The sequence below is a fragment of the Nestor notabilis genome, unplaced genomic scaffold (assembly GCF_000696875.1).
Source record: "Nestor notabilis isolate BGI_N333 unplaced genomic scaffold, ASM69687v1 scaffold2109, whole genome shotgun sequence".
Taxonomy (NCBI): domain Eukaryota; kingdom Metazoa; phylum Chordata; class Aves; order Psittaciformes; family Psittacidae; genus Nestor; species Nestor notabilis.
The window spans coordinates 27,437-52,392 of NW_009943902.1; the positions used below are offsets into that span (position 1 = coordinate 27,437).

General features: G+C 38.7%; 1 protein-coding gene across 1 annotated transcript in view; it reads right to left on the minus strand.

The window, feature by feature from the left end:
* The window catches only part of EVC2 (Ellis van Creveld syndrome 2), a gene marked incomplete at its 3' end in the record, with an annotated part of 47,868 nt that extends 26,562 nt beyond the window's left edge, over nucleotides 1-21,306 (minus strand). The window contains exons 1-7 of the mRNA XM_010022149.1: nucleotides 21,148-21,306; nucleotides 20,554-20,619; nucleotides 16,181-16,367; nucleotides 14,022-14,131; nucleotides 12,886-12,948; nucleotides 8,299-8,433; nucleotides 6,822-6,973 (exon numbers count right to left, since the gene is read on the minus strand). Coding sequence (XP_010020451.1) covers nucleotides 6,822-6,973; nucleotides 8,299-8,433; nucleotides 12,886-12,948; nucleotides 14,022-14,131; nucleotides 16,181-16,367; nucleotides 20,554-20,619; nucleotides 21,148-21,306 — 872 coding nt within the window. The remainder of the gene's footprint in view (nucleotides 1-6,821; nucleotides 6,974-8,298; nucleotides 8,434-12,885; nucleotides 12,949-14,021; nucleotides 14,132-16,180; nucleotides 16,368-20,553; nucleotides 20,620-21,147) is intronic.
* Nucleotides 21,307-24,956: the final 3,650 nt, after the last annotated feature.

Consider the following 24,956-nt stretch of genomic DNA (forward strand, 5'->3'; position numbering starts at 1 on the left):
AACAGACACCTAGAAAATGAAAATGCAAACAGCAACAGTAAAGATATTTCACTCACTTGAAGAGGATTTACAGATCTGCCAGAGAAGATCTGGGAGGGGAGAATCCCAGATGCAAAAAACAGAGAAGCAGAGAGAAAGCCTGAGCACCTTATGTCCTTCAGAGACCTAATAAAAGAATACAGGAAAGCAGCTAGGGTCAGGAAAGAAACAGCTGTAGTTAATTAGAAAAATAAAATACACCACAAAAAAGGAAACCTCTCGTGAACTACAAATAATTGTGTCTTTAAGTTCTACCATTCAAATTAGAGGCTTGCAGAAGGAATTTTTGAACAGGAAAATTAACAGCTCCTGAATTTAACAATCCTAAAATGAACTAATGGCTTTCAGACATAGAGACACAAACAAAGTTCGTAAAGATAATAAACTACTGTGAAATAACTCTGTGAAGTTTAAAGAGGAGAGAAACATCAAACAAACTCCCCTTCGGTGACATTTCCTCACCAAAACAGAAAAACCTGTCATTCAGAAGACTCAGCTCTAAACTTCAAATGGTAGCCAATCACTAGCATACATATTACAACTGCACCCAGAGGAGACTGGAACCCTGTGGCAGCAGTTTCTGCCAAAGCATCCCTTCATGATACACAATGCACCCAAAAAGCAGGTAATTTAGGGTCATTTGTGGATGGTTTCTCTCCGGTGTCCCGGATGCCCCACTGCAGCAGTGACTGACAGCACCCTGGCACAGCAGCTGCACCAGCTCCTGCTGCAGAGAGGAACACAGAGAGAGGACAAACTCACAACCACCCCTGGCCCAGTGGCACCCACTGCTACCACCTGAGCCAAGGCAGCACATCTCCTGCACCCATGGGCACAGTGGCAATGGGACAGCTGCAGTGAGGAAACAAGTGTTATGGTCCATGTTGCCTTGTCATACTTTAGAGAAGTGAAGATGGTGAGAGGGTCAGGCAGGGAGTTACAGTAAGCAATGAAAGTACAATGGGCACCAAGGGTCTTCAGCTGCAGGTGTGGTTTGTTGCTCAATTCATCCATTTATTGAGGGATTAGTAATACAGGATCAGTAAGCTGGGCTGTGTTCTGGGTTTTGTGTTTGGGGTTTTTTCCCCCGTTTTTTTTGGGTTGTGTTGGTTTTGTTGGTTTAGTTTTTTTGATTGTTTTTGGTTTTGGTTGGGTTGGATTTGGTTTGGTTTAAAGTACCACGACAATGTGGACCATGTGTGCAGTGCTGTGGCTTCCTCCCTTCAGCCTCTCCCTCCTTTTTTCCCTCCTCCACTTTCCATCCTCTCCCACTGGGTCCAGTGACAATAGAGACTGCGAACACTTCAGGGCAGGGATTTACAGAGGTTGCACCACAACCAGATGCAAACTTTTGCAGGAAACAAGCTGTGCTAAAGTAGAAGCAGACGTAATGCCATGAGGTCTGAATGGCCACTGACTGCCAAAAACACAATCCTTCAGCCCTCCTGAGCTGGAGCAGGGTGCATTGCCTTTCCCTCATCTCTGCCCACTATCAGGCTGGGCGCAGCCTCCCTGTGTTAGAGGAGATGTGAAGACGTTCTGGGCAATATACACAAAATACACCGGGGGAGTTCATCCATCTGTCCTGTGATGCTTATACAGCTAAGCATAAACTCAGGGTAACTCCACCATGAGCCTACACGTAATACAGGACATCTTGTCAGTAAATAAAATTGCTAAGAAAGGTAAATGACAATTACCTAAGGAAGCTTACACATGGATGAGTCACAGGTTAATTTCAGCTTTCCAGAAAAAGTCAGAATGCTGACAAAACCAGAAACAGGATTCTTACGATATAAAAAAGCCAAAAAAGAGAAAAATCCCCAAATTGGAAAACAATTGAGCTGAGAGATCAGTAACTCTTCAGAAAAAAATATGACTCACAAAAACCTGCCAGAAGTCTATGCACTAGATTTATCAGCAGTTTCACATCAAATTCATTAAACTCTGTGCATAACATAAAGATAGTAAACATAACATGAAGGTAGTAAAGGTATCTCAATTCTTAAATTAATCTGTTTAAAAAGCATTTGAAAAATCCTGCTTTTAAGAGACGGAGAATCTCTGCTTTGCTTGCAGAAAGTATGAAACCTGATAAATCAGTGGTCTTCAGCAAACCAATTTAAAAGCCACAGGTAGCTACAACAGAGCTGTTGCAACACAGATCAGAAAATGGTATTTTACTGAAAAACCAGTATGCAAAAAGAGGTAAGAATTACTCCAGTCCTGCTTCCAGTGAAGTCATGACACATTTTACCATTGTTCTTAAAGGCACCAACTTCAGCCTGGATAGTAACAAAAGCATAAATAAATATTATGGCTATATGCATCATGCATTAATGCCTGGGGAGCTTCCAACTTCACTGTGATCTACTCAGTTTCTTCTGATCTGTTCAGACAGGGTGAGTATTCAGATGACAGAAATGGCAGGACCTATCAATCTTTCAAACTGGTATGGAGCAAAGCACCAATAACAGCACTACTCTCAAAAGCTGACTGTTTTCTAAATGAGATAAATTGTTCTGGGTGGACAGCAAAAATGACTCATATAATTCTGAACAAGATCTCTTCACCTTGTCAACATCAAAGAAACATGCTATTTTTGGACGAAAAAAATGCAGTTTATCCACTTGCCATGTATAATTCTTATAAGAGCATTTGTAATACAGGCCTACAAATGTAGGGTTTGGTTTTACTCTACGTTTATTCATTGCATCTTATTGTTATATCCATGTGATGACTGAATTTCTGCATTGTATACACTGCACGAGAACAGAGCAATGAATATACCCTCCCTTCAAAAACTCTACAATTTTGATTGCACTTTTTAGAAGTTAAGAAATCTATCACCTCAACTGTTTTTTTGTACTAACGATGTCATCATTTCTCACCATTTTCTATGTAGGACTAGTCAAGTCTAGCTGCTATGACAATGTGATCTTTTATTCTTACTTCTAATCTGTATTCGGGGTTAAAAAAAACTCCAACACATTTGCTCTTAGAAAATTAAATTGAGATGTAGAGGAAGAAATTTACATTTAGAAGTAAAAAGTGACCTTCTAATATGGCAGTAAATTGTTTTTGACTTTTCTGTCAAGGCTCTCTGGAGACAGTTTGATCCTGTTCTCTAGTACATTGGCCTCAATGCCCTCTACTATAAATCAGCTGTGATGCATACATATTACTCAGTGATTTCCTAATATAATTGGCAGTATGTACTGTGTATCAGCAAGCAGTTTCAAGTTCAGCTAGAGCTTTGACAAACTCAAGGAAGCATACCTGTATAAAAAATGAAGATGAAAAAGAAAAGTTGTAGTGGAAAGCTGTTTAAGAAAATTAAGTTGCCTTTAACATATCTGTATCTACAGAGACTATGAGCATGATCAGACTTCATCACATTGGACACAAACCCCAGCTGCTCAGCTCCGTTCATAGTTTGTTCTAGACATATAAAAAAAGGGACCCACAACACTTTGGAACATCATCTTCTAGGGTGCACGTCAAAATTCAAATCATACAGCTTCTCCTCATTAGCATTCATTGCCAATGGGCCACCATTCAGGAATGTACACATTAAGGAACCTACTGAGAATAAAAACCAAGCTATTTTGCTGCATAATATACATCAAAGATATGATTTATTAAGACTAAACTCACAAAATGAGTAACTAAGAAGCTTCCTTATGAAATATTAAAAGTATGTTTTGTTCTCTAGCCAATCGTCCTGACATTGCAAACTGCCTACACTACAAAGATGTCCCCGTCCATAAATATTGAACACATGCTCCTACTGTATTTGCTAAACAATTTGGCACTGTCACTTTGTAAAAGACATTAACTATTAACATAGCTTTATGTTGTGAAGAGGACAAAAAAATCCTGTGGCTCATACTTTTCTGAGTAATTTTCTCATTTGTGTCTGCACCAAAGAACAAAGCACCAGAATGATCCCAACCATGTTTACTATCATAGTGCAATTTAAAAAGAATATATTATGTTTGCAAGCTTATATGTATGCCATGTACAGAAAATGACACACAGCTGCACCAATACATGCAGAAGGAATTATCAAACTAGTACACAAGCGAGATGTTTGTTGAAAATACTGAAGTATCAAAAGCTCTCTAACAAAAGCCCCTATACTTTTGCCTCCCCAAATAATAAGAACCAGGATTATGATGCTAGAATTCATATTGGTATACATATGACATGAAAAAATTGTGCTCAAAATACAAGCCTGGTTCTCATCCTCAGTATAACTGCCACTCCTGCGAGACAATACAAACCTCATTCCTCAGCTCCTTACAGAAAACCCAACTATTCTGCTGGGTGAAACTAAATGCAAGAAAACAAAATGCAACATTGTTGAAAAACTGATTGTGTCCACAATTAGCAAAATTACAACATTTCATTCAAGCACACAATCCATTTGAATTGACTGCAATTACCCATTAATAAATTACAAATGCACCATCTTTCTTTTTCCCATTATGTTTTACAAATCAATATCCTTAAAGCAGGTAATTCAGTTAAAAGAATTATTCCATTCTGGTTTCAGCCTAGATCACTCATAGACGCTCCTAAAGCAGCAGTACAGTATTTTATCTTTGTCTTTGGAATCAGCTAAAACCCAGGATAATGTACAATAGTTTATGAAGTACAAGACTAAAATGAAACCTTCAAGGAATATAGATCAGTACTGCTTTGTCCTAACTTGGAGAATGAATAAGGAACCAACATTACAAAATAAGGAAGTGTCTTAAGCTAAATATCAAAGTGTTAACAATGAGGAATAAAACAAGGGGTGTATTACAGCTACTGAAGAAAGCAGAAACAACACTGCATGTATCTACAAGCATTAAAGTAATGCCGTCACCTTTTTGACCAACCAGCCTACAAGAATGGGATTTGTCTCACCCACCTCCATACCCCTACAGCCGTGCCAATCAGCGCAGGCTCCAGGCTTTAGGGTCAGTGGGCACAGCAGCCATATGAGCAATTTTTGGAAGTCTACTTTGGGATGAGAATAATCACACCCTAGAAGTGCTCTTTTTCATCTCCGAATAAAAAGGGGAACTCAGGGAAAAAGTTCACATTGCAGAGATCCTCACACAGTCAAACTGCACCACCAGTAAGAGAGGAGAGAAACACGTTTGTAGTAAATGAAAACACATAATCAATAAGCACCAATAAAAAGAGAGAAAAAATAGAAAAAAACATGGTAACCATATCTGTGTTCTACCTAGCAGTAAGTGAATCAGAAGGTCCAGTTTAAAACTACAAGAAATGTGAAGAATTGGGATAATCTAAATAGCGGTTGGGAAGCACCCATTGCTAACAGGTAGAGACTGATTTGAGCCCTTCAGAATAATGTCTAATAATCACTATTTCAATCACCTTCACAGCAGGAACCACTGTAAGTCTGGATACCTTTGTGGTCCATCTACTATCCTCATCCTGGAAGAAGGAAAAGATAACTCCGAAGATGAAGAAGGTTACTGACTGCTGATGGGCTTCTACTTTATTCACTGCAATGCTCTACCTGCTTAGAAGTAGAGGAAATAGAAACCATGAGGTTTCATGAGGTTTCTATGAGATTTCATGAGGAAAGAAGCAGAAGCAAACGAGATACTTGTGCTAACTGCATGAGAATATTAAAAATATTTAGCCCCCAGATGCATACTCAAACTAACAAATGAATCCTGTTTTCTGGGTTTGGAAATAATCCAGTTCTAAAAATAATCCAATTCAAAGGTTTGCAAGAATATTTACCTTTGCAAACCATAATGTATCTGAAAAGTCCAGCTTTTTGTAGATTTTTTTTTTCCCTTGAACTAGCTAGACATTTGCTATCCCTAAAATAAATTAATACTAAAGTGAGTTTAAAAAATATTTGATCCTCTTATTCATATTCACACAATGATTTTCAGGATAAATCTCAAAGCCTGAGCTGCTACATAGTTATAAAAGCAAGGTCCAATGTGCAGTTTACAGAGGTAAGTATCCCAATTATTAAATAATTATAATGCTGATATTACTCTTCAAGAAAGATTAATTCCATGGTTCCTATAACTTTTTCTTTTCAGCTTCTACTGAATTTATTGTTGTATAATACTGCCTGTAACTTGACTTGCCAGAAGCTAATGGTGAGACCAAACAAACAAAATCCTCTCTGTCCTCACATCAGACCTTTTAATCAAATTCAGCTGAAGAACAGATGACCTTTAACAGCAGCATGTTTCTGTCAAACAGCCCTGACTGGCCTTTCAACAACATCAGGAGAGTTTCTTTGCTTTACCCAGTGATCACTCTGATTGCAGCTATGTGGTTTCTTTCTGGCAGCTTTATGAACTGTTATTCCTTGGACTCTGATCCAGGTGTTACCCGAATATGCTGCTGAACAGATATACTGGCACCCAGCAGGGGCTCTCTTTTTTAGGACAAAAGCCAGCCTTTTCAAAGCAGAATATTTTCAACAATAGCAGAATGCACCCTTCCAACATTTTCTTGTACACAGAAAAGTTTCCCTTAGTGAACCACAAAGAGGCAAACCTAGATGTTAATCTGGATTGGAAAATTTGCATGTCTAGGACCTAGATGGAACTGTCACCTCTACAGGGGAAGCAATATGAAATACGATGATTTTCAGTTCCCACTGATGGCTATTTAATACAGACAAAACCCTAAGTTTTTATGCATAAAAAAATGAAAGGGGAGATACTCAAAATATATTCAAAGGTTTGGTTAATGATAAATGTGAAGTAATAGCAGTAAATTCTTACTCTTCCAAAGCCTGAAGCATGTTCCCAGGTTCTTCAAGGGACAGAATATCAATGATTTGGTCATTCATAATTATATCTTCACTAAACAGATCACCTGAATTAAACTGAGAATGCTCCAGTTTGTGATTCTGGATGAATTCATGCTGCATCTCCTAAAAAATAAAAATTAACGATTTACACTGAACATCTGATCAAATTTTACTGCAGTAACTCTGGGTGAGAAGGTTCCTATTTATCATCAAACTGTAAAGCTGGAGAGAGTATAAAGAGATAGTGCAATTCAGATATATATCTGAAATCAAATATATTAGTTGTTTCAGGCTGAAGTTTTTGTATATAACTGATCTGGAGTAAGAATGAAGAAATGAATGGAGAAGACAGAACTCTACAGTGACTACAGTAGGCTTGTGAAAGCCTTCTAGGAGGTAATCTTCCATTATAAACTTTCTAGGGCATTTTTTTTTTTATACTTAGACAAATTACATAAAGCAAGATTACAGCATTATGAGGTGAACAATATGGTAAATTAATCCTGTGAATGATGGAAGTGACTCAGTTTGCAGTTTAGAAACTCCCCTGAGACTGAGGGCTAATAAAATTACCACACAAAACCCCCACTACAAATACTTGATTCTAGGACAAAACTGAACCTTTTCCATGATTCATTGTCACAGCTTTTTCTGTAAGAAGAAACAAGGCACGGCCTTTTCATTTAAAGGAATATTTTTTCAGACCTAAAAGGTAAAAGTTGTTGATGGATCCACTGTGATATTCTGACTGAGGTCTCTAGCCCCCTCCTAGTGAAATTGCTCCACTTTACATAAATACATAAGCAATTAATAGGAGCATGGGCTGGAACTTGGGTCAACTTAATGAATATTTATTAGACTTTTATTTTCTCTCTCTGTCCCAGTATGTACTGAAATACTTTCTACAAACTGTCACAGCTTGGATAAAGAGAACTGAAAATGCTTCATCCCCAAACCCAACAGTTTTGCTCAATCACTCCATGAGATTAACACACATCCAAAGAACCTAAATTCAAATCCCTATTCCTAATAACCAGAAATACAATTTGGAACAAGTCTGCTGTGCTCAAGGTAAGTGGACCAACTGCTTATAACCCACAGACATCCTGCTTCTCACTTTGAGGGATGAAGAAGAGAGGAGGAAGAGAAAAATATGAAAGGAAACTTACAGCCAAAGGGTAATCTCCCTCCAGTCTGAAGCTAACATCCAGGTACTGACAGCAGTTCTTTTGATCAGATTATCATTCTTACACTCCCTCTAAATCCGACTGTGCTAAACATAAGAGGTTGTAGAGATTGCACTATCTGCAAATCAGATCCATCACTTGCTGGCCTTTCATTTATCTTCAAAAAGTCTTTAGACTATCTGTATTAGTTAGCAAATTACATCATCAGATATGATCAATGAAAAGTTTAAACAGAATACCATTACAAACAGTATGATTTACCTGGTTTTTACCATGGAAAGTCCATTTGAATATTTGGGTTCGGTAAACGATGAAAAAGACAGCACATGTCAGTACAAGTGAAACAAAAAAAGCGATGAAGAACCCTGAAGCATGGATGGCATGGCTGTACGAAACCTGAAATTAAAAGACCATGTTATTAAAATTACATTTTGAATATACATATAAAGACCACACTCGAAGATTATAGCTCTAAGCGATGTAGTGAATTATTTTTAAATGGCTTCACACAACTTCAGGGTTTCTCAGCATTCAGTTAGAATTGTTGTATTTGTATTAACATTTTCAAACAAGTGTCTATTTTCCCCAGGTTTTCGAGTCATCATGGTTTGTTATGTTCACCTAGTCTGAATTCCTGTGTAACTCCAAGCAACAGAACTCCCACAGACTGAATTTTAGGTGCTGTGACTTTCAGGTGTCCTGTAGTTAACCGCTGGTTTTCCACTGTTGCCAAACTCTTCTTAAGTCTTACTGAAACTGACGGCATTTGCTGTTGCTCTGAAAAAGTGGTCTAGTGTTAGCTACCTTTATTTAATAGCCATTTTTTGACTTAATAAAACTGAGTAATCACCATGAAGAAAAAGCACCAGTATGAGCTCAGAATAAATACCTAACTGACAGTTGAAACAAAACCATCCAGTGTGTGCACACCCTTGCAGTTTCTGCATGAGCCAGAGTCAGAAAAGAATAGCAGGAGCACTAGAACAGCAAGCCAGCTAACAACTTGGTAGGCTTTTCCTTTTAGTTCTTAATTTAATCTTTGAATTGCATTAAAAATTAATTTTTACTTCATGCTCTATGTAGCAGTAGTTAATTCAGTGTTTGTTTAGTTCTTTGAGATCTTTGGATGAAAACCATAGCACAGCTATTAGTATAATATTTCAGCATAAACTAATCACTCTGGTGAGGTTAGAACGTGTAAATAATTAACATGTTGCTTGCAGGCTGGGCTTGGTCATCTCTTGGAGCAGAAAGCTGAGAGCAGAAATCACACAGTCAACAGTAATTCTGCATAGGAAGCAATAATCAAACATGGTTCACAATTTGAAAAGGATTTATTCCAATTTCACACTAGAACTTTATGCTTTTACTGCCTAGTTTTTCTCTCTCTCATATGTTTTTATACACTAAGAATCTGTCATATCTAACTGAAAGGAACTGCTTCACGTCAGGCTTAGTTGTCACAAGTTCATCTCCTCAAAGCTGCTGGAGATGCTCAGCACTCACTGATTACAAAATAATTTCAGTTGAATTAGGTGATGATGTCAGTATCAAGGGCATCATCAAGACAGTAATAAAGGCTATTATTTGGCATTTGAGAGTTCCAAGAAGATCCAAGGTTTACTTCACAGCATTGCACATGCAGAATCAACAATTGCTCTGACTGACAGAGGCATGACTGGCTTGGCTTTTTGTTTCGGTTATTTTTAATGTGCTTAGTCTAAAACAAGTAAACCTTGAAGAACTTTGAGGTTCACTAAAATGTTCTGGGGCTAAGTACTAACCTGAGTAAGCCGGCCATGTGCTGAATTCCTTTTAATACCTTTCAATACCTTTAAGTTTTAAATGGAAACAAGAAAGAAAACGAGAAGTAGCATAAAAATTTCCCAGTTCCATGTGTAAATACTAACACATTGTCTGAAGGTTTTTTCTTGATGTAGCTTTGGCCAACTGCTCCTATTACACTCCTCTGTGCCACAGCTGAGGACACCCAGCACACCTATATCAGCATCAGTACCTCCTCTCACTCAGCACTGCCCCCCAGTTCCTTGCCATGAGCTCAACTAAAGCTGCATCACTTTGTATCAAAATATCTTCATCTTTTAATTTTTTGAAGGATGTTTCTGTAAATATTAAGTAACTCCCCTTCCTAATCCAGTGTTTAGCCTCTTCACAGATCAAAAGGGTTTAGCCCTTGAACAGCCACCAAGCTAACAAACATCTGTGTGGGACTTGGAAAAAATACAATTCCTCTGAAGACAATCTGTTGTTCACAGCTTCTCCAGTTGCACTAGGTGGCCAAGAGGGAATCACAGAAAGGTTCTTGAGCTCTGCCACAGCAAGGTTTTGCCTGCGGTCCAACCACTTTCGATAAACAGGAGATGCTGTACATAATACTTAGGAAGAAAAAATGCTGCTTTGGAACCACTTTATCATTTTGTTTGAACTCACACTTATCTAACCTCCAAGCAGTCTGTGCAATTTAGGGATCTCTCTAGGCTTCTGGGGAAAGCAGGAACCTAGTGAGGATATGGGTTCAGTGAAGCTGAAATGAAGCTTGTTAACTATTGACAGAGAAAAAATGCCTAGGGAATTACCTGTACTTTCTAAGTGAAGTAAAAAGCAAGACCTGTGGTGGGACAGTCAGCCTGCACCAGGGCAGGCAGATCTGTTAGAGGTTAAGCTCCAATAGAGGAAAATAGAGGAAAGGAAATTATATGTACTTTGACACTTAAAGAAAATGGGCTCTGGAAAGAAAGTCAATGTCACTGGGGGGCTGTACCCGCAAGCAGGACACAGCAGGCACCTAATAACATCTAAAAGCGTCACTGTGGATGGTGTGGGCAGGTGCCAGAAGAGCCTCTGCACAAATCGCAGCACAGGACCAGTGCTGGTACTGCAGGCCAACCTTCAAACCACTGACACACCAATGAGGCTCAAAACCCATATCCGGAGCTAACTTCTTAAGCCATCCCCAAACTTGGAAGCGGCATTACAGGCCCAAGTTTCTTTCAAGAACTGCTGCACTTCCTCTGATTTGAAGGATGCTGACAGAAGCAAGCCTGGTAAAAGTCAGATCAAAGTAATATCATCTGTGCCATGCAACATGCTTAGATGGGAAACTTCCTTTTGTCCTTTTCACTACAGCTTCCCATTCAGCATCAAAACCACCCAGCTAAGGGCGTAGGCACACAATACTCACAGCCCCTGAAGCGCTGAGGGAAGACATCTGGCATGGACACTCACATGAGCAACACTCATATTTTTTTCATAACCCGCAAAATTACCTTGTCACGAGCAACCAAGCACTTTCTTCCAGTGGCAAAGAAGAGAAAATCTGCAGGGTTTGTGAAACTTTAAAGAACCACAGCAGTAGCCAAGTGTGCAAGCAAACCAAGCAAAAGCTGACAGCCCAACTTAGCATGGCACTGCCATGTCTACACCATGAATTCTTCTCTTTTCTGCCTCCAAAGTCAACATTTATTACCCACTTAGTCACACATGCGTGTTAGCTTTACCACACCTATGAACATGTTTAAATAATGATTTTTAGTAAATAAAATCTGAGATTGAGAGCATTTATGACAGGTGAAGGTATGGATGAAATACAATACATCACACCTTTTTCAGCTAATCATAATTTCCTTGCACAAACTGATTTAATTCTGAAGTGCCTTATGCTTGGCCACAGTCCAAAGGCAAACACTCTGCATGTGAAACATGATGTGTTCTGTAATTTCTAAGCTTTACTTTTCAAAAATTAACAGTATTCTCCACACACCTTTACCACACATTTTAATTACAAAACCTGTTGATTTAGTAAGTTCAGATGCAGCTGAGCCAATTTTACCTAACTATGAAATAGTCCCCAAGAACTTGTTGAGGTCTAAATGTCAAGTTCAAGTTGGAAAACCCCACACTATAAAGGTTTTAAGTATAGTAATAGCTGAGATCAATGTAGCTTACAATCTTAGCTTAGATATCACCAGCTGCTGTAGATCAGTTCACACAGAACTCTACAGAAAACCATTCATGAAGCTATTTTTCTAACCCAGTCAACTACTGCATGGCTTACACCTTTAAGAATAAGACTTTCCAAAAAATATCTTTATGGTAATTCCAAGCATAATTCATAGCTATGCAAATGTCCAATCCTTTTAAAACTTACTAGAACAGTAAGTTCTCTAGCTTATGTATAGTTTTACTTCATATCATGTTTAATTCTGGCTTTCATTTTAACAGAGTGAACACTTGACCTTCAATTATGAGAAAGCCAAGTCTGGACTTACTATACTAATACTTACAATTATACTTATACTAATAGAAGCTCAGAGGGCAGAAGCTCCCCAGCAAAAGAGAATACTGGAACAAGAGGTCCCTGTGCCAAATCTCCAAATAGACTACTGATTTTAAAGGCAGAGAGGAACTCATGTGACAGGTCCATGGACGGAATGAGCAGTCTAGCTCTCAGGACCTCATCACGCAAGCCCCATCCACATGAACTTTAAATTTCAAATGATACAATCATGGAAAAAATGTTCCAGGGTAAACCAAACAATTTTCTTCTGCCTGAACACAAATAATCAGAGCATTCTTGCCAACCAAGCCACAGCTCCTTAAAAAATACCCCCTGCAACATAGCAGCTTGTCAAGGTAATAAGCGGTTGGGGCAGAAAAACAAGTTTGGTGAAGAGATTACTCATTACTTTAGCAATGAAACTGATGGATGCAGTGGGGAGTTCTTTAATAAAAATTACCTAGAAGAATAATGCTGTTTGCTGCAATTGATGTAATTTTGAAGGTTTATTTGGCCTCTTAGAAACCATAATAGGAAATCATAGAATTTACCTTGGTCTTTGTTTCTTCAGTGATGGTGAACGATGTTGTCAGTGATACGAGATGTGTTTTATTCTGAGAGAGATATAAAAGTATTACGTGCATTAAAAAAAAAAGAGCAGAATCCACTGGCAAACAGCCCAGAGTCCCTAGAAAAGCCTCTGTTTAGAAGATAAGCTATATTTCTTATTAAGCTTAAAGCTGAAATAAATCGGATAGGAAAATGCAGTGTACTTAGGATAACGCTAACAGACACGGAAGCAGCTGCTCTGTGGGATACACTCCTCTGCTAATCACACAGAGGCGTACTATGGTGCTCACAGAATCACATCTTTCTATGCCTATAAAGGCTGGGTTGACTGAAAATGCACGGAACAGGAGCCACAGGCAGTGCACACGTCTCTACTCTTGTAACTCCCTGGTTTGTGAAGTCTCGCTCTCCTCCACTCTAGTACCACCCTCATGAACATGGAATGTTTTATCCTCTAAAGCAGAGAAGATACAACGGTTGAAATGAAAATACATCTGCAGGTTCTAGGTACATGCAATGATGAAAACCACAAAAAAAGCATCAAGCCATATTTTTAAGAATTGGAAAATTTTACTTTGGAAGAAACCACTTGTCCTGCCTCCTATTCAAACACAGGCTGACCCGAGCATCAGACCAGCTGTCTCGGAGTTTGAGAACTCGGAACTGAGGTCTCAAAAATCAGCAAGGATAGAGATTCGTCAGCTTCTCTGAAAAGTCTCTACAACTCACACACTGAAAAAGTGTCCTCCTTACAAGCAAGGAGGTTTTCCTTTGCTTCAACTTGTTTTTTGGTTAAAATAAATTCTTTTCTGATAAAAATATGACAAAACTTTCAATCTCTCTCAGACTAAACTGGAGAGAAATACAAAAAGTAGAAAAGCAACAGGACAACATACAAACATACTCTACCTCTTTAAGGAAGTCTACGACTTCCTAAGCTATAAAGGATAACTCATGTATTTATAAATTCACGGTAAACTATCAGAGAGCCTAAGAACTTAATTTCATTACATGCAGGCCTCATTGCTTAGGTAAACAAGTATCACCTTGGCGACGCATTCTAATTTCTGTTTTCACAAAAACTGTGAAGAACAAAATAAAATTGTAAAGGAAATACCTGTGATGAACTCTTGAAAGTTAGCTGTGCGGGCAGTATCAAGACCCTGCCATCCCACACTTCTTTTGCATCAAGAAGTGCAGAGTAGGTGACTGCAAAGTATTCCCCACCTGTTAGAAGAGAAAAAAACCCCAGTTATGTAGATTAACCAAGTGAGGTACATCTGTCAGTGCATTAGTGGTCTCTAGGTATTGTGTCTGCATTTTCTTAAACAGAACAGTAGCTACACTGCCATGAAAACAACCCAGTACAGATGTACATCGTTTTTTAACCAAGACTGCGAATGAATCTCTGAAGAGCAGAGCACCCAGCTGAGCTCAGCTGCAGTTACAGATGTTTGCAAAATTTGAAAAGCAAGTTCAATATGAATAAAACATCTGAGGAGCTTTTTAGGTGCCCCTTTAGACTTATGTTTCCTCACCAGCCAAAGTGTTCTCCTAGGAATGCAGCTGCAGTAAGCTCACAACACCGTGTTCAAGGGAATTCAGCAGAGGAGGCAGCCAGAGCCTATCAGCATAGCTCAGAGAGGAGAGATATAAATTTGCTTTGTCCCAGGAGAATTCCTTGAAGATCCCTGGGGAAAGCTTGAGACAGCACTGGATCTTTTCCTTTCTGAAACAGCAGATGCCCCGCATCTAGAGTGATGGCCACATCAGCCCAGCTACATCCCTTGTATCTGTTGTCTCTATGAACTCAAGAAAATCTGGCCCAGGATCTGGAAACTGCATTAAAACTGCATTAAAAGATGCCTCAAGCTACTGAAAAGGATCATGTTTTGACTGATACTGAAACTCAACATTAGATATTTAAAACTTTTTTTTTTTTTTAAATAAAAGGGACAGCCTCCATTATAAGCACTAACTGGTTGGTTCTCCGGTTGAAACCAAAAGGAAATCTGACTGAGATTTCACCTGAATTTTGATTCACAGTGCACTGGAGCACTAAAAAATTGTTTATGACTAACACGCAGCATGACAGTACATAAGCCAGTGTAGGCATAGGCTTTCTGTTCAGCCCTACCAGCTAGGTATGGGCTGAGTCCTGGACATGGTAATGACCAAACCTTAAACTATGCAGAAATATATTCTGCTGAGTTTTCTTCCACTTCAGTATTCTTCATGATGATTTGTGAAGTGGGTATGGGCTGGAAAAGCCAGCTTCAGTTCCAGATTCAGTAATTGTAAGTAAATTAAATAACTGCTCCAACTTGGTTTACTAGATCCGCTTCGCAAGCCGTTCTTCTATTCTTTCTTAGGAACATTATTTCTCTAGGAAGCTCTGCTAAAGAGCCAGCAAGTCCCTGACACTTAAAAAAACCCCAGCCCTGTAATCAGTACTGCTGCTCACACTGCTATTAATTGAAATGGAGCCTGGCTATCTGCAAACAGACAACAGCCCCAGGTCTACTTATATCCCTTTTCTGTTTGGAAATCTCTCACCAGTAAAATGTTGTAACACTAGATACTTCAACCAGGAACAGGTATCACTGAATGCTTCTAAAGCTCCAAGAGAAATATCATGACTCTCAGAAGCAAGCTAATTTTCTGTGTGCTTGTGATGAAGAAATCAAGACAGGTAAGATTTTATGAATGCGCAATAATCCAACTGCTACCAAAGGTACAGACTGACTCCAAGAGTGGAACTGGCTTATCTCTCTATTACTTGTTTTGATTTTGTAATTTGCTCAGCTCGGGGACAATGGATCCTGAGAAGAGCTGCCTTATTTGCCAGCTTCCACGGCCGTTCGTAATTCCAATGCATCTTAGTACCTCAGCAAGCCAATCTGCCATGCTTGGCTAAAGAAGGAAGACTTGTCAGATATGATTAAAATGGCTTGTGCAGCAGCTCTTAAAAATATCCAAAACGAACAAATACTACCATGAAAGATTCTCTTTCATTTTGATGGCAGTGATTTTTACAGAGTACAGCGGCTCACTTCTGTGCCTGTGAGATCAGAAGCAGTTCAAAGGTGGAAGTCAAGTTATAAGCTAATACAACAGTAAACTGCAGCACAAAACCTCTCCCAGAGTTTTTCACCTGTATTAACTCATAATCAGAGAATTTACACCACCAAAAGTAAGTAACTACTGTGATTTGAACAGACACATGTAATAATCACACGTGTGTAATCAGGGGTATTTCCCTGTAGATTTTGTTACCTTGCAAGACTCCTTTGCTATAAGTCTGTATACCATCTGTGGTCTTATTACCACTGGTTTTTTGAACATGAAGACCGGTGATATTGTCCTGGAGGATAAGATCTGTAACGTTTGTTGAGACCAGTGTGTTGGTGTTATTAATCAGAAGTGTAATGTGTGCGATTTGAGGGTCATGTTCAACATCCACCTGAAAACAGAAATATTAGTAGTAATGGTGCAAAATGGCTGTACGTGCATCTTAACAGCAGAATTCATAGTTATGATTACTAATAAAAGTTCATTATATGTGCAAACTTATTTTCTGAAGGCATTCTGAGAGACCTGCAAATGGCACTGCACTTAGTTTGATCTCAAACTCCTAAGGAGATTTTAATCTTTGGTATGTCAAGCTGTTGCTTGGAGACAAAGGGACAGAAACCCACAAGTTGGAAACCCAGCTCATATAGAACCAGAAATGAAAACAAGACCTTGAATATCCCTGTGATACCTCATACAACACAAAACTGGATTGCAACTTTAAAAGCAGATTCTGGAAAATCCTTAACTTTGAACTTCTGTACCAGGAAGACGTTTCTTTTGCAAGCTGCCCTTGCTGCAGATTCATTCTCCCCAAGCAGTTTTGGTCTGTATTTCCCTTTGCACTCAGCAACCATACTCTGTGATGGGTGCTGCTTGCCTTGATTCACCCTTCCCATGAGAGGGCTTGATGGAGCCACAAGTGGGCTTGGAGGTCACATCTCTGCTTCCAGTTAGTGGTGAAGTTCATAAGCTAATCACCAACCTCTAGCAACACGCACCCGCATGATTTTATTTATTTATTCCACTAGGCCACTAACTGTCATTGAATAATCATACCCTCTAAATAAAATTACTTTGAGCACAGAGTTCCTTACTGACCTCCCATCTTCCAAATTGCCTCCTGATGTAACTCATATTAAACCATAATTGTCTAAAGCTTTATCAGGTCTATAATATGCTGGCTTCTAATAATGACACTAAATTAACACTTATTTAACTGACCAACGTATGTTTTAGGCTGAGCCTTTCTCTTTTTTCCTCATCCTGTCTAGTCTGTATCTGGACCCTAGCAAACAGAAATAATAAAGCAACCCCCAGAGAAATGAGTTCTAAAGATACGAATTGTGTGGTAGACTTCAGAAATCACACCAGAGTTCGTGTCAGCTACAGGGTCTGTCATATGTAGTTATGATTTCATTGTGCACCATTCACCTCTGCGTTTCATATTAATTCACTAGAGAACCAGATTACAGTTTTAGGGTATCTTATCAGCCAAGGAGAAAAAAACAGTTTATTGACATTGCTAAGTCTGCATTTTTCTGTGTAACTAAATAACATCTAATAATGTACTAATAACTAAAGTACATCTAATAAAGCTATTTAACTCTTCTTGATGTTCTACACTGAATTTTCCAAACTCAGTTTGGAGTTCAACCTTCAATTGTATTAAACAAATTTTACGGTGCAAAAAACCCAACTATTTATTGTGATAAATTCTGCAAATAATTGTCAGCACATATAAAAATAGGTTTAATCATGTTTGTGAAGAAAGCATTACCAATTCGATATGTTTGCATATCAGGAATTATATCCCAACATTTGAGACTTAACTTCACCATATATTAAAAATGTGATATATTTGTGGCAGATTTTCTCTCTCCTGGTTTCTGAGCTGGCATGATGCAGTCAAAACGCCTTTCAATCTTTCCCATGCAGTCACAAAGGCTTTAAACTTCCCCTAAAAAGCACAATGTGAAACAGGGAAAAAGCCTCAAAGCCACACAAAGAAAATCCAAGGCCACAAAGCAGAGACCCTGACCCAATCACCAAAACAACAAACCTTGAAAGATTCAAGGTTCAAACTGCACAAGTTGTTAGTACTACCTTACGCTCCGCAGCAAGTGTGGATTGGCTTGTGCAGACAAACGTATGCACCAGTAATAGAGGAAGCTGGGGAAACTGGAAGAAATAGAAAAACCTTTCCTCCCTTCACTTTACCATACCATTCCCTTGCCTTTCTGTGAGATGAAGGCAAAAAATGAAGATTTCAGGGTCTCTTCCTGTGCTTCTAATTAGGCACAAATATATTCCTTTACATTTGGGGAGAACGGATGTAAACAGTAATTTAGATAAATTCCTACAATAACACAGGCAGAGAAAGGGTATGTGTATATTCATGTGTATATTCACAGGCGGGAGGGGGAATATGGCAGCATTAGTCCTTTCCTTCCCCTGGGGAGGAGGTTTAATGCATGCTCCCACACACTGTTCATTCTCTTTCTTCAACCAATTTTGCACTTTCTCTTCAGTTTGTTTCATTTGATAAAGTTCTTAATTCAGTGACTAAACAAGAGAAGGTATTCAGAGGTATCCCTACCATACTTCCTATCTCTTATCACACACAATATCACTTCAGGTACCTGGGAGAGTGAAGTGAAAGAACCACAGCAAGAGCAAGGACCTGCTAGGAGAAAAGAGAGGAAAAAAGAATTGCGATTGAAGTAAAAGGCATGGAGTATCTTTGGGAATAAGTTAGAACAACTAAAAACAGGAAAGGAGGAAAAAAAAAAAGAAGTACCAAAGAATCAAAGATAATCTGTAATGCAAGAATACTTAGGAGATTGAGAAATAAGACACATAAACGTATTAAAAGCCAAATAGTCAAATTTAAAGATTTATTTCAGTTTTGCTCAGGATTATTGTCATTATGAAGTACTGTTACAAAAAAGTTCATGTCATAATATGGAATAAAGCTCTTAAAGGAGCACACTTCTGGAAAGGAGAAAAGGACTGGGTGATGGAAGCATCGGTAAACTTTCAGTAAGGTTATTTCTGCGATGAGGTTTTGGAAAAATCCTGTCTCCAAGAGGTAAACATATGTCATCTCCATGCTCCAAGGAGTCATTCGTGTTGGGAGGAGGAAAATGTGCAGAATATACTTTTTTCCATTTAAAACAGCTAAAGACCACCATATGGCCAGTCTGTCTCTTAGCAGGAAAGCATCTGTTCAGATGAATTAGGACTGAACTAGATGACAAGGTAAGCAAAGGAAAATAAGATATGAACTACATTTAAAAGTGGAAACCAATCACATACAATTGCATTTTTTTTCAGTAATTCACACCCAGAGGACTGCAAAATTATTTTCTGATAATCCCAGCATCTACAACAGATTTACTTTGATCTTGTACAGCAGGATTTCACTATTTTTAATGAGCCTGTGTGAGGCTGTGCTATGAACAGCAGGAAATATCCAACATGTAACTATCTCAAACTCTCTTTCTGAGAGGTTCTGATATAAAAATTGGGAATCTACAGCTGGAAAAATGGAAGGTTCTGTGTTACTGCTTCTTATGTCTGAAATGCTGACTACTCAACTTTACTAATTATGATATGCTGACATTTCAATAAAAATATTACAAGTAATTAGAGCCAGAGATGTGAGGCATATTCATTCTTCTCTATGCAAATTATCTGGTGCAAATTATAATATCACCTGTTTTGTCCTGGTTTCTGAATCTACCCTCACATGCAGCATTTCAGTCCTGAATTCAGGTTTGTCTTAAAGTTGGACATGCTTTCTCTCTCCAAGGGACAGGTAAGATGAACTGTCTCTAAATATAAAAATTCAGACTTTCTTCATCCAGTGTAAAAACCAACCAACCAACCAAAAAAACAGGGAAAAAAAAAAAGAGAAAGGAATGATAACAGTCTAGGTAAATCTATCAACCTATGCCACATAAAGTAAAAATAAAATGGAAGGTTCAAAATTTCCTTATATTAGGGAGGTCTTTTCTCCTCATAAGCATTTTACACAAATCAAATGAAACCTTCTTTTCATTATATACTGTGCTGTAGCTGAGTCCCCCTGAATATGCAGACTGACATGTTGGTTCTTCAATGGATGTGTGATAGGATGCCCAAAGATAGAACAGACATCACAAGGCTCAGTGCCCTAGTCTTCAAAAGGAGTCCATAGGTGACACAGGTAGGGCACCCATGACTGAGCCAGAAGAGTACCTCAGAAGGCTTATCTCATCCTCTAAAGAAGTATGTCTCTATCTCTACCCAGCCTTGTGGCTGATTTCTGGGCTTTGCCCATTTATAGTTTTACAAATTCACACCAAAGCATTTAGTTTTATGACAATCCAAAATCCCCTGACGTCTGAGAGATTTCACTGACTTCCTTCAGTTTTGAATCAACATTGCAAATCCGGGCCTCTTAGAGAGGGTGTAACCATCTTAACATCAAAAAGGATGTTCTCCCAAATACTCAGTATTGGCACAATTCTGTTCCCACTTTTTAAAGGACAAATTTTCTACCAAATTAACAAGACAAATATAAGAAAACTTACCACACCACATTTCTGAAGGGTTATTCCAAATCCAGAAGAAACTGACATATTGGACACATCTTTAGCCTGTGGAGGAAGGGGAAAAGTCTACAAAGTGTCTGAAAATATCATAATTCACAAACTGCAGCACAAGTTAGAAAGGTAAATAATGAAATGAGGGAAAAAAAATAGTGGTATTGCCTTAAAATTTAAGAGCTTTGTTATCCCAATAGCTAATCTTTTTTTCTAATCCAAATTTGTATGAACTACTTATTCCCACAAGTAATTACTAGTATCTTAATTGATATATTCATCTTTTGGCCATCACAGTTCTCTGACAAAACACACTGCGTAAAATTCGTCAGACTATACAGATCCATCTCATTACTAAGCACCTATCAGAATTTACACAGCAATCATATAGCTTATCTGTCACAATAACTCTTTAAGCATCTCATGAGTTGGTGTTGCTGAAGCCATTTCAACTAAACATAACCACCTGAGACAGAAGTAGAAATGTACTAATTGGGTAGTAAATTCCCAGCAACATTCACTTGCGATACAATTGCTACAATCCTTAGAGATATTAAAAGCTGCAAACCATCTTTTACTGACCTGAGAGGGGTTAACAGAAGACTCTCGTTTGAACAAAATCTTCTTTGTCCATGAGGGCACCAATGCAAACAGTGAATGGCTCCAGTGATTGTCTGACGCTGCAGAGGTCAAGAGCTGGTGAAGGGCTTCACTTTCTTGAGTGGCCAGAGGTAAGGGCATTGCTGCAAACCAAGGCAACAGTATGCATTACAGCTAAAGCTGGCTCTTGTGTGGCAGCCACTTCCTGCAGGTTCCAGGCACGGATGGGGCTCATGGCACCTGGGGCTCTGTGTGCACACAGCTACCAGCACACTCTCCCTCAAAGCACTTAAAATCAATACAGGTAACACAGATATGAGGCCATACAGGAAACAGAGATGGGATTTGCCCCACAAAACCTGTCAGGAGTTAGAACAAAACTGTTTCCTTCCTAGGGAACTCATAGATACCCCTCAGAAAACTTATTGCCATTTAAATGTAAAGTGTCTAATGCATAAATTAAAAGGTTCCAGCCTTAAATCAACTGTTAATATTTCCAACACAAAGAAATTTTCAGCGAAGCATAAATAATTGAAGCACTCTACAGTGTGAGAAGGCCTCAGTGCTAAGGGAGTTCTGCTTCAAAGATACTGTCTGCCAATTAACCATTAACTGTGTCAATATTCAGAACAAAAACACTTCTCAGTTGAGCAAGGGTTTCAGTTACATTTCAGCTGAATTGGAGTGCCATCAAATCAAATGCTCCTCAATTTAGTAATTAGCAATATAAATGCTGCTTATACTCTTATATTTTTATGAATAATTAGTCCATGATATCACACAAAATTATAAGAACTGTTTTGAAATCATATCACTTTCATCCACTATAGTAAAAGCACCTGTGACATTAACAAAAGGAGCTTATATTAAAAATCAGTGATTTAATATACTAAATTGTCAAAAGGTAAAGCTGCTAAATAAAGAGAAAAAATGCCAAGAAAATTTCAAAATTATAGTTGGCTGTCCATGTTTAAAAGAGGGTTTTTTTCATTCTTTGCACAATAGTTCTCATTTATTACTTATTTTTAAGTCCCATATTTTAATCATTAGCAATATCTATTCATATGAAGAAAAACTCAATTTTTGGCAAATGTCATTTTTCTATAAAGTTTCCATTTTTAAAACCCTATTATATTCTAATGAAATATAAAAAGCTGAAGATACTAAAATCTCATTAATTTGAGAAGCAGTATATTTTTGAAAAGACACTGCTTTGTTGGAAAACCAATACAGAGAAATGTTGTTACTTGTAAACAGAAAAGACATGCATAGAGCATTCAGAATTAAAAGGAGGTCCTATAAAGGGCCTTGAAGTATTGATGCACATGAATCACTGAGGAGACTTCTGTTCACATGAATGAGATGCAGTCCTGCTGCTTACAGCACCCAGATGCAATGTGCACCTTGGGGAGCTTCACTGTCACCCCATGCTGGAACAGCATGATTTTATTTTTTGTTTGGGAAGGAGTCCTTTATATTGGACAAAGCTGTGCATATATGGGCCAGGAAAAAGCTAGTTGTTCATATTTTACAATCAGCTTTAATTCACCTATCTAAGTTTTACTGAAATACTTAAACCACTGTTAAGCAATGAAGCAGACTCAGACTAATTTAGGGACTGTAAAAATAACAAGATAGACTTGTTGAGAACAATAATATGTATAATTACAATACCAAATGTCTGCGTATCTTTGGGGTTGGAATTCTTTCAGGGTAGTCATGCATGGCATATTTCTGTTTCAAGACTAAGCACCAGCCCAAATCACTCATTATGATACCAGTAGCTGTACAAACCTGCTAGCTACCAGTCTGAGCCCACCTGGCCATGGCACTCCCCAGCAGATCCAAGTATCATGCCATATCCCACCTCCAATGGCTCTAAACCTATGTTCTGGCTACTGAAGAAAGGCTCTTCACAGTTCTGCATAGGTAAATCCAAACAGTGAAAATATTTGCTGTGTCTCTTGTATATTAATGCAATTGCCACTCCATTCCTATGGAGGTGGAGCACGAATTCTCCTCGTTGTTTTCTTGCCAGTCTATGGGAGACGCATATTCCTTTACAGTTAACATAAACCCCGACTGAGGACACTGACCTTCTTTGTGGGGCTTCGTAAGAGTTTCAACTCAAAATGGCAAAATGTACGGGCCATGTTGAGCAACTGCTGCCTTGAAAGTAATTCCTGTTTAGCTGACCACTTCCTTCTGTATTTTGGATGAGAGAGGTCAGCCAACAAGAAGGGGATAATTGGTTCATAAAATATCTTTTGTTCTTGTGCCCTGTGCAGCATGACATCTCCATCAGCACACCCAACTGCACTTTTCATGTGACAGCAAATCCCGGTACTACCCTCTGTAGAGTATCAAGTCCACAGCAACCAATTTAATTAACTGATCATGTGCTTTGACTCTGCCTAAATCTCTGGGTTACTAATTACACGATTAAGTCTGTTTTCCAGTCGAGCTTTGTCATCCCTTACAATCCCACGATAACATGCCCATCTCCTAGCAGAAGTCTCCAGGCATGTTATTTAGCTGCTCCATCACTGGTAATTGGAGGCTGGAGATTTTGCAGGTTCCTGACATTATGTTAAGCAGCCCCAACATTGACAATTATTACAAGGACACTTCTGCAAATTCACTTGTATCTTCCCAGAACTCAGTGGAATGTTTTGCTTAAATAGATTTAATCAGTCTGACACATGTCTATATAGCAACATGTGCTACTGCCTTTCTCCAGATTTTTCTAATCCTTTTTATTAATTTTTAATGATATAGACTGTTTTATAATATCTTGGTTTCCCTTGACAGTAAAGCAGCACTCTTCTATCTCACTATGTTTTGTAGTATTTACTGTCAGTTAAATACAGTAACTTTTTCCTGAACCACATCTGTCACTAGAGCTGTCACCAGAACATTATACAGCTCAGTGCTGCTGACCTATAAAGAACATCACTGCTTTTCCACGTAACTTGCTGTATACCCTTAACATCAAGACAACATAACTGTATTTATACATTCAGCTGCTGTCTCTTTTCAGATTAAAGTCCTAGATGGATTGTAGATGGCTGATGATTGCTTGAAAAGCCGGATGCTGAATATCTGAGAAAGGACGGTACAGGCATAACACATTCTGTGATTTTCACGTCTACTGAAATTGCTTGGGGATTCTTCTTTAACAAGTAGATTCATCTGAGGTTAGAAAATACTAACACTTGACTCCTTGACTTTCACTAACACAGCACCGAGCTTTCTTTTGGATACCCTGCTGCTCAGAAGCACGTGTGCACCATTGTCAGCACCCCCTCAGAGGTGCATCCCAATTCTGACACCGACTTCGCAGTCTCCTTGCTCTTTCCACTCTCTTTTCTTCTCAAAGCTTCAATTTTTGGTATTTTTCTGGCTGTTTTCAGAAAGTCATTATCAGAGCTGCAGGGTCTCCACTTCCATTAGTTTCTAAATAGAAACTATTCCCACTCCTTTTCAAAAGGGAAACTTTGCAAAGCAGGGGAACAGTTTCAGCTTTACACACAGCCCCAACAGCCCCCTCTCAGCTGGGCTTTGCAGGCTGCCACCAGGCACTCCTGGAGTACAAAGTCCCAGGCCAAAACATTTCCTAGTGAGCAAACTAGCAAAGCATGAGGTTTAATCTGGGGCTTACCTGCAAACATCTCCAAAGATGCCAAGTGAAACAGTTCAAAGAAAGGCAGTAATTTCACTTTCTTTTGAGATGTGAAACAATACAACCATCTTTAAGGCAAAATTTTCTTTGCTTTGTTTTCCTTAAACAT